Below are 10,728 nucleotides of genomic sequence, written 5' to 3'. Positions count from 1 at the left end.
CTTTTCTTATTTCTTTCCACCTCATTCATTCCTCAGAAGGAAAAAAAGGCAAAATAAATAGTCAAAAGAGACGGCCCGAAAAAACAAGCCTTGCGATACATGAAGGATATGACTATCTGTGTTGCACAGTTGGTTTGACATAATTCAATGAAGTGGTTTAAGTGCATAATAGTTTTTTTATTTTGAATATCAAACTGACTTAATACCGTTTACACAGACTGTAGATGAAGTGTGTGTTGTCTGTTGAGAGTGATGTCAGTTGTTCAGTGAGTCCTTTGCCTTTTCCTTTGTAATCATTTCTCTTGTTTACTTTTGAACGGCACAGTCAAAGGTTTTGGCTTGTGGACGAATGAGACTTGATCCAGTGAAACTGATATATTTGCTTTTGAAACAGAGCCAGCACAGTAAGTTAATGTTGTCATTTCCAGAGGGAGGCGAAGTGAAAGTGAAACTACTCTGTGACTTTGGTTCAGTCGCCATTTTAACTGCGCAGTACAAAGACAGAACGGTGAGTGTTGACGTGTTTATAACGGTAATTATATATGATGATTTAGTGTGTACAAGTAAAAGAATGTTACCAGAAAACCGGTTTCGCTATGGGCAATGTGGGCGACTGACAGGGCGCAATCTATGTGAGGGCGACAAAACTCGTATATAAAATACGAAAAAGTTTACTGCAGGAATCTTTTTTATGTAGTTTTTTTAGATGTAGATTTGTGCAATTTACTTTGGTGTTTATATACTGTATTTCATTGCATTTATTTTGTTCTTTCTCTGTTGTTACCTTTTTGTATTTAAGATTATATATAATAAAATAATGCAAACAATATAATATATTGCCTCTGCCAGAAAATGACTTTGGTAGAAGTTGAAGTGACTTTTTATAATATCAAGTAAAAAAATCTCAAGTAAAGATTTTAAAGTACAAGTACTTAAAGTACTTAAAATATATAATGTACTTACGTTTTAGAAGTAAAAGTATCTAGAAATAAAGTATAGTTCAGATACGTGGATTTTGTACTTAAGTACAGCAACGAAGTATTTGTACTTGGTTACATTACAACACTGCTTAATCCTGACAGATTATAATGGAAATGGAAGTCAGTCGTTATTTGTTTTTCCTAAATGTGAAGTGCGCCACGTTCTCTCCTTTACAATATTTCTACTCTAACGGTCCAAGCAGTCCATATCCGGTTTTCAAAATAAAGTCCGGTAAAAAGCGAAAACGATGTTAAAAATAATCCAAGCGACTATAAATAATTATTTTGATTAAAAATGAAATAACTATTTCAAATAACCCATTAGTAAAATGTATTTATTTAACTGAAAAAAAAGACATAATTTAGTAGGTTTTAAGTGAGTACTTCACAATTAGTATGAAGTACTTTTACTGTGTACCTTTGGAGAAATCCAGGGTCAAATTTCACATTTGCAAACAAAAACTAAAATTTGAAGTAGTATAAAATCCACAATTTGTATTCATAGTTTATGGTTTCAATTTAATTAGACAAAGAAGTTTGTTTACTTCATGCACAAGTACTTTTACTGTGTGGCATTTTCTAATCTTCAAATAAACACATGGGGAATCTAAAGGCTGAACCATCAGAACTGTTTGTGATAAAGTCAGTGGCTCATGTGTTTGTGAAATCTCAGGGTAGAAACACTTCAGTAACATACAAGCAGAGTAGCCTAGCACCATCTACTGGACATAGGCTGCTATGGCACACAAATGTCACTCAATCACCTTCACTGTGGCCACAGAAGATTGAGCTCCATGCAAGTAACATGAAGTGCAGATTTCATAAAACACCTTCTCTAACAGAAAACTCCGGTTGTGTTTCAGTTTTCTCTCGTGTGATTGGTCACTGGACTGAACACAGATCCACATCAGATGTCCTCCAGGAAACAGGAATGAAGAGGCAACTCTTTAAAGTGCAAATATGATGCTTTCAGTGGAGCAGTGTTAAGTAAGTGAGGAGCTCATTTGCACAAACTAATGAGAAAAAGTGCTTTTTATATATTAGGTTTACGATAAGTTATATAAGTTATTTTACTCAAACAAGCTCTGTAAATATGTGTGTGTGTCTCAGAATGACTGAAGTCCAGCAGATGAGTGATTGTGTGGAGAAAGACGAGGACAGAGCAGAGTCTCCAGGACCCAGCTGTCTGCCTGTGAAGAGTGACCTGTCTATGGATCAACCTCTAAGCTTCAGTCATGAACCTGGAGCCTCAGAGACAAAGTAAGAGACAGTTTGTCCAGTGAAGCGTGTTAGCAGCAGATCATTCCAGGTGGCAGTAATGCACCTTTCAGCTGTTTGACCAACTGTCATAAAAAATTTTATTATGAGGAAACTTGTAATCAGTTTTTACCAGAAGAGGAAGCAGCTTAAACACATTTATTGTTATTATCTCTTTGCCTTTTCTTCCAGTATTACAAAAATATGAATTATTATAATTGTAAGTGTAGGGTCTATCACTAAAACTACTACATCTAGTATAAAAACTCAACTAGAACTGACTGAAAAACTCACTAACCACAAAGATTACCTGATTAGTTCTACAACTACAAAAAACAGACTAAAACAAGGCAATCAGAGATGGCAGACTTCACCCCATTCACGCAGCAAGTGTGGAAGCACAAACAGATGCACAGAGCCACTAAAAACAATCCTAAAAATGTGGGTTAATCTTCAACAACTACCAGGGAAATGTCTAAAATCTCAATCTCTATCAGAGGAGTCTGGTGTATTTAGCGACAGCACTGCTGATTGCGACCTGCTGTATTTCAGTGTATTTCACACAGCCGTGCAGTGATGACTCCGCCCACGTTGAGTCGATACTTTTTTGTAGTGAGATGCAACTTAAACCGTGCTGTGCCGAGCCGGGACCATAAGTTCAGAAGAGCATATGCCGATAAACCATCAGGTCCTGTAGATTTCTTACTACCGCCCAGAGTTTACTCTAGAAACTATTTTTGACGGCCCATGTGGCCATTCATTTTTCAAAATTGCCAGACATACAGTTTTCTTAAATAGACACGCGTAACAACATGTGGATAAAACTCTGTTTGTGTTTGCAGAGGTCAGAACCAGAGACAGAGGGCAGAGTCTCCAGGACCCAGCTGTCTGTCTGTGAAGAGTGACCAGTCTTTGGAACGAATTATAAGCTTCACTCATGAACCTGGAGCCTCAGCGACAAAGTAAGAGACAGTCAGATTCATAAAAGTGTTGGTACACAACCAAACCTGTGTGTCCTCAAAAAGACGGAAACACACACACACACACACACACGAGTCATGAAGAACAAGATTCTCATGTCACTGTTTTCTCAGTCTGTGTGAAAGTTGTTGTTACGTCTGTTGGAGGGAAACTCTGAAAACAGCTTCAGATCAACAGGTCATTTTTTTTAAATTTGTGGTTCAAATTGAATTTGACTGGACTTTTTTGAAGGTAGAAGAAATAAATGTGTGTGAGGAACAAACAGACTCAGAACTGAACTCACAATCTGATCAAACTGATCAATGAATCAAACCATTGACGAGTTAGAGTGTTTGAGAATGAGGGTTAGAACGTTTCAACAGTCAGAACCACTGTGAGACAAAGCTGTAAGAAAATAAAGTCTCAGATCAGAGAACAAATGTGTCTCTTCAAGTTTGTTGCTTCAGTCAACAAACGAGGGTTTTCATTCACTGTCTGTCTCAGCCACACGCATGTCCACCTGTCCCTGACATGTTATTAATAAAGAAATGTCTTCACAGACACAAGTTTGCCGTTTCTGTGGACGAGCACACGTCCTGCTGTCCTCTGTGTCAGGACGTCCTGAAAGATCCAGTCTCCACCAGCTGTGGTCACTGGTTCTGCAGATGCTGCATCTCCTCATACTGGGACCAGTCTGGTCCACCAGGAGACTCCTGCTGTCCCCAGTGTGGGAAAAGACCCAGAACAGGACGTGGACCACAGACCATCAGTGTACAGAGTAAGACTCGTAAGGAGAGCAGCTCCCATCAGCACTAGCAGATTCAGTGTTGTAATGTAACAAAGTACAAATACATCGTTACTGTACTTAAGTAGAATTTTCACATATTTTTACTTTACGTCATGTAATCATCAGCTGCTCAGATTCTTTCTTCAGTCTGACTTCTGACCTCTCTTGTCTTTCAGCAGATGTTGGTCTGCAGGAGGTTCTACATGAACATAAGATGAGTCTGAGGAGGAGATTTGAACATGTGACTGAAGGAACTGATGGAGGAGGAAGTAGAACCCTCCTGAACAGGATCTTCAATGAGCTCTACATCACAGAGGGACAGAGTGAAGAGGTCAATACTCAACATGAGGTGATGCAGCTGGAGACAACCTCCAAGAAGAAGACGGTCCAGGACACTCCCATCAAGTACTGCGACATCTTTAAAGCCTTACCTGACCAGCAGGGGAGCATCAGAGTTGTCCTGTCCAACGGTGTCGCTGGTGTTGGAAAAACCTTCTCAGTGCAGAAGTTCAAACCAGGACGTGAATCTGCTGATTGTGCTTTCGTTCAGGGAGCTGAACCTGGTCAGAGATGAGCAGCACAGTCTTCTCACACTGCTCCATGTTTTCTATCCAACATTACAGAAGGTCAGAGCAGAGGAGCTCGCTGTGTGTAAACCTTTGTTCATCTTTGACGGCCTGGATGAAAGCAGACTCTCACTGGACTTCAACAGCAGGTCGCTTGTTTCTGACGTCACACACAGGTCATCAGTCAACGTGCTGCTGACCAACCTCATCCAGGGGAATCTGCTTCCCTCGGCTCTCATCTGGATAACTTCCCGACCTGCGGCGGCCAATCAGATCCCTCCTACATGTGTTGACAGGGTAACAGAAGTACGAGGCTTCACTGACGACCAGAAGGTCGAGTACTTCAGGAAGAGATCCAGAACTGAAGATATGTCCAGCAGAATCATCTCACACATCAAGACGTCCAGGAGCCTCCACATCATGTGTCAAATCCCAGTCTTCTGCTGGATCAGTGCTACAGTTCTGGAGCACATGTTGACCACAGAGCAGAGAGGAGAGCTGCCCAAGACCCTGACAGACCTGTACTCACACTTCCTGCTGGTTCAGACAAAGAGAAAGAAGAACAAGTACGATAAAGGATCTGAGACGAGTCCACAGGAACTGATGGAGGCAGACAGGGACTTTCTTCTGAAGCTGGGGAAGCTGGCCTTTGAACATCTGCAGAAAGGAGACATCATGTTCTACCAAGAAGACCTGGAGCAGTGTGGTCTTGATGTGACAGAGGCCTCGGTGTACTCAGGAGTTTGTACAGAGATCTTCAGAGGAGAGAGCGTGATCTTCCAGAAAACGGTCTACTGCTTTGTTCATCTGAGCGTTCAGGAGTTTCTAGCCGCAGTCTACATGTTCCACTGTTTCACCAACAGGAAGACAGAGGTAGTGCAGGACTTCTTCAGAAAAGAAGATGGTGATGATGATGGTGGTGGTTACACTTCTCTGGATGTCTTCCTGAAAGGAGCCATGGAGAAATCACTTCAAAGTGAAAATGGTCACCTGGACCTGTTTGTTCGCTTCCTTCATGGACTGTGTCTGGAGTCCAACCAGAGACTCTTAGGAGGTCTGCTGGGTCAGACTCAGAACAGTCCAGAAATCATCCAGAGAGTCATTGAGAACCTGAAGGAGATGAACACAGACAACATCTCACCTGACAGAAGCATCAACATCTTCCACTGTCTGACAGAGATAAACGACCAATCAGTGCATCAGAAGATCAAAGAGTTCATGAAGTCAAAGGACAGAGGACAGAAACTCTCTGAGATCCACTGCTCAGCTCTGGCCTACATGTTGCAGATGTCTGAGGAGGTTCTGGATGAGTTGGACCTGAACAAGTACAACACAACGGTCCAGGGAAAACGCAGACTAATTCCAGCTGTGAGGAACTGCAGGAAGGCTCGGTGAGTTCAGACATGATCACTAACATCATCAATCAGTGATGATTAATGGTTTGATTGATCAAATATTCTTCTCACTTTGTGAGTCCGCTGTGTTGTTTTTCTGCAGATGTTTTAAATGTTGAAAGTTTAAAGTGCACATTTATCAGCTGGTTGCGATTCTTGCTTTGAACTGAATGAAAACACTTTTTAGACCTCACTGTGGACGTTTACATGGTTTAAAGCAAACCCAAAGACCTGATCAGATCCAGAGTCTGCTGACTTTACATTAAGACACAGAGTATTCAAGTGACGTTAGCTCGTCAATAACCACCATCAGCTGTGAAGTCAGTGCTGATCGGGTCTGTGTCTCTGGGCTGGGTCGGACCAACATGTCTGAGTTTGACATGAGTCCAGGTCCCAGGTGTGCTCCACACACTCAGTCTGTGGACATGATGGACACCTCACTGTGACTCCATGTTCATGTAGAACTTGAAAGATGTTTCATGTCAAACACAACAAGAGAAGACGTTGATGAAAATGTCAACATGTCTTCTCATGTGTGTGTTTTTCACCTTTGATATTTTTCTAGAATCACAGACTGGATTATTGTGAACTTTCAGAGACTCAGTGTGAAGTCCTGGTCTCAGCTCTGAACACATGATCAAACACTGACAGGTTTCAAACAGCAACTTCTCATGTTTTATTCTTTATTCAGGTTGAGGGACTGCAGTTTGTCAGAGATCAGCTGTTCTTCTCTGGTCTCAGCTCTGAAGTCGAACTCCTCCCACCTGAGAGAACTGGACCTGAGCTGGAACTATTATCTGCAGAATTCAGGAGTGAAGGTGCTGTGTTCTGGACTGGAGAGTCCACATTGTAGACTGAAGACTCTAAAGTGAGTTCACTGACTGAAGCTGTTGTTGTTTTTTAAACTTTCATTTCATTAACATTAAACTCATTTGATTCACTGATGAATGAATGAAACACACACACTTTCTCACTCACACACACACACACACACAGTCATTGTCTAAAGTCTCATGTTTTATTCGTCATTCAGGTTGAGGGGCTGCAGTTTGTCAGAGATCAGCTGTTCTTCTCTGGTCTCACTTCTGATGTCTAACTCCTCCCACCTGAGAGAACTGGACCTGAGTAAGAACAAGGATGTGAGGGATTCAGGAGTAAAGCTGCTGTGTTCTGGACTGGAGAGTCCACATTGTGGACTGGAGACTCTGAAGTGAGTTCACTGACAGAAGCTGCTGTTGTTTTTTTAAACTTTCATTTCATTAACGTTAAACTAATTTGATTCACTGATGATTGAATGAAACGCACACACACACTTTCTCTCTCTCTCACACACACACACAGAGTCGTTGTCTAAAGTCTCATGTTTTATTCGTTATTCAGGTTGAGGGGCTGCAGTTTGTCAAAGATCAGCTGTTCTTCTCTGGTCTCAGTTCTGAGGTCCAACTCCTCCCACCTGCGAAAACTGGACCTGAGTGACAACAAGAATCTGCAGGATTCAGGAGTGTTTCTGCTGTGTTCTGGACTGGAGAGTCCACATTGTAGACTGGAGACTCTGAAGTGAGTGGCCAGTATCGGTGTGATGTGCTCACGTTTGCTCTTTCCAGTCAGAAGGCGTGCTGCAGCGTTCTGCACGAGTTGCCGGGAGATAGCCTTTGACCTTTGCTAAAATTCTGAGTTTGTAAAAACTATTCCTGATTACAGATTTCACACGTTGTCAAATTGAAAAGCACTGTCAAAGGTCACACCAAGGTTTTTTACCGATGAATGGATGTTAGCAAAAGAGGACCCTAACAGACCAGAGAGACAGTCAGGGACATTGTGTCCAAAAATAATGATTTCAGATTTGTCATCATTTAGATTTAGAAAGTTACTGTTCATCCAGGATTTGACGTCTTTGAAACAGTCAAGCAGAGCCTGAACAGAGGCATGGCAATATGATTTAAAAGACAGGTAGATCTGAACATCATCTGCAACGCAGTGAAAGGCCATTTTAAGTTTATTAAAAATGGACCCCAGTGGCAGTATATATATAACAAAAAGAATATAGGGCCCAAGATGGAACCTTGGGGGACTCCAGAAGTGAGAGGGGCTGTGGGTGAGGAGAAATCACCTAAAACAACTGAGAATCTACGATCAGTTAGGTAGGACTGGAACCATGGGAGGGTTGAGTCTGTGATGACTACACATTGTTTTAAGCGCGATAAGAGAATTCTGTGATTAACATCATAAGCTGCAGTTAGGTCCAGGAGCACCAAAACAGCATAGCTACTTGAGTCAACGGTAAGCAAGAGAGCTGTTTCCGTGTTTGACTGAAACGTTTCATAAATCTCATTTCTGATAAGAAAAGATTGCAACTGGTTAAAAAAGACTTTTTCTAAAATCTCACACACACAGTCGTTGTCTAAAGTCTCATCTTTTATTCTTTATTCAGGTTAAGGGGCTGCAGTTTGTCAGAGATCAGCTGTTCTTATCTGGTCTCATCTCTGAAATCCAACCCCTCCCACCTGAGAGAACTGGACCTGAGTGGGAACTATCTGCAGGATTCAGGAGTGAAGCTTCTGTCTGATCTTGTGAAGAGTCCAGACTACAGACTGGACACTCTGAAGACACAGACTACAGACGACACTCTGAAGATGCAGAGTCCAGACGACAGTCTGGGGTCAGTAGAGTGTTAAGAGTCAGTGTCCACTTTGATCATTGCTATATTAATCACAGTCTGTTTCCTTAGTGAAGCTGTGAGAATAGTGACACACACACACACACACACTCTGTCTATTGGTGCTTTTCCACTACACTTTTGGAACCTTGTCAGAGCAGGTACTAAAAAAACACACCAAGTACCAGGTACTATCACTGATGGAATAGAGAAATAAATGCGTCGAGTGTTGTGGAAAAGTACCTTATGGTTTTAATGACCTTTGGTCCTCACAAAGCAACAAATACAAGAACACACACATACGTGAATCCTCAAATCCAACCCACAGATGTGTTTCCTAATGTCCCGCCCCCATGAGGTTAGGGTTCAGGTTCTGCTCTTTCCTGATGTCACTGAACTGAGTCTCCCCACAGTGTTTGACCTGTGACATGAAAACGTCTTCCACAACCTCACCTTGGTAGCAGAGTCTGGCTGTTGCTCATCCACTTTCAAGACGTTTCTACCTGTTGAGTCTTATTGGTGAATCAAACACCTGACTATAATCCAACAGAACTGATGCTGGTCTGAAGGCAGAGGGCGCTCACACCAACTGTCGTATACATTCAAAAATCACAGTTACTTTATGATGACATCATGAGTGTTTGGTAAATGAGTGATTGTAAAGTAAAATGATAAATGTAACACGTGAACATGAAGCAGCTCTGAACTGGACTGAATCACTGCTGTGACTCTGACTCGTCTTCTCTCAACAGGCGGGAGTGATGATGATCTTCATCCTGAGTCCTGCTCTGTGACGCAGCTTCAGCAGACCTGGGACAAAAAATCATCTGAAAAACAAACCAACCCAAACACAAACGCCGATGGTGTCGTTTTTCTGTGGCCATGACGCTGTGACATCACTTTTAACATCATCAGCTCGGTCCTGTCGTCCTGAACCTGCGACATTTCACATATTCATAACATTCTTTCTGAAACGTCCGAGGTCTTCGATCCATGTGAAACAAAAAAAATAAAAACAACATATATATATATATATATAGATAGATAGATATACATATACATACACACACAAGACTAGTCAAGTCCACCGGGTGGCTTCTGGGATACACTACGATTTGACTGCTGAAGGAGAAGCACTTCGTCTACGTTAGCTCCGTATATGAGAGTGGAAATATTATATTATATATATATTATTATAATATATCAGTGGACTTTCCATGGTGGTGACTGGCAGTCATTTTATTTCACATTAGGTAAGCCTGTAAACCGTATGTCAGTTAATCTGCTACAAGTTTAATACATGTCTTTTTTAATGCACTTTGTGATGTGTTTGTGCTGTTCGTCAGTAGCTAGTTAGCAGCTAGTTAGCTTGTCACGGAGAAGTGTGGGTGTCGTTAAAACAAATATACCACCGCTCTATTATTCAAATGTTATAATGAGTGTTAAAATAATTTCTGTGAAGTGTTGAATGTCACTTATGCACTGTTTTCTAATGTTTTTTTTACACATGTTAAGTTTTCACATTAGCGCGGTTGGCGGGGAGAGAGTGAGTGAGAATGAGAGAGAGACTTCAGGTCTGGTTCTGGATGAATGTCGCTTGCTAAGCCAGTAAGATTCCTACACTAAGGATTTCGGAGTCCAACTTATATATTTTCTTTTGAGCTAAACTCTAACTGTGAATAAATAAATTAGTGGGCCCACAGAAAATTTAAATTAGAAATTAAATTTCTGGACAGAATATTTCTTTTATTATTATTTTGGTTGGGGAAATTGTATACAATCTGTCAACTGTTTTTTTTTATGTCAAAAAAACAATTTGATATCGAAAGACAATACAACTGTGTGAGTTTATGTGTGTGAAATCAATCGTTTTCCATAGCTAAAAAGATATCAGTTATGTAGTTCACTCAATTCATAACTGTGTCCTCTTTAAGAAGGTCTCGAACCAGGAGACTGCATATTTCTATTTTATTTAAAGTGGTGATCCCAGACCCCTTTGAGCTTATATGATCATATTTACATGTAAGTTTACGGGTTAAAGTATAACCTGGTTACAACAACATTAAACATCTGCCTTTATCACATAATCATCATTTGAGGTCAGTGCATGATCCTGATTAAAAACAAA

General features: G+C 41.1%; 1 protein-coding gene across 1 annotated transcript; it reads left to right on the top strand.

Annotated features, from left to right (window-relative positions):
- The first annotated feature begins 23 nt into the window (after positions 1 to 23).
- On the top strand, positions 24 to 10,687 carry LOC122775579 (NACHT, LRR and PYD domains-containing protein 12-like). Its single transcript, XM_044035564.1, is given in 12 exon segments — positions 24 to 508; positions 1,844 to 1,919; positions 2,091 to 2,240; positions 3,080 to 3,199; positions 3,758 to 3,984; positions 4,161 to 4,494; positions 4,496 to 5,941; positions 6,636 to 6,812; positions 6,978 to 7,154; positions 7,325 to 7,501; positions 8,376 to 8,603; positions 9,353 to 10,687. Coding segments are annotated over 11 exon segments (3,054 nt in total). The 5' UTR covers positions 24 to 508; positions 1,844 to 1,911; the 3' UTR covers positions 9,363 to 10,687.
- The last annotated feature ends 41 nt before the right edge of the window (positions 10,688 to 10,728 follow it).

This window comes from Solea senegalensis, linkage group LG10 (assembly GCF_019176455.1).
Source record: "Solea senegalensis isolate Sse05_10M linkage group LG10, IFAPA_SoseM_1, whole genome shotgun sequence".
Taxonomy (NCBI): Eukaryota; Metazoa; Chordata; class Actinopteri; order Pleuronectiformes; family Soleidae; genus Solea; species Solea senegalensis.
This window is presented reverse-complemented; position numbering and strand designations above follow the sequence as displayed.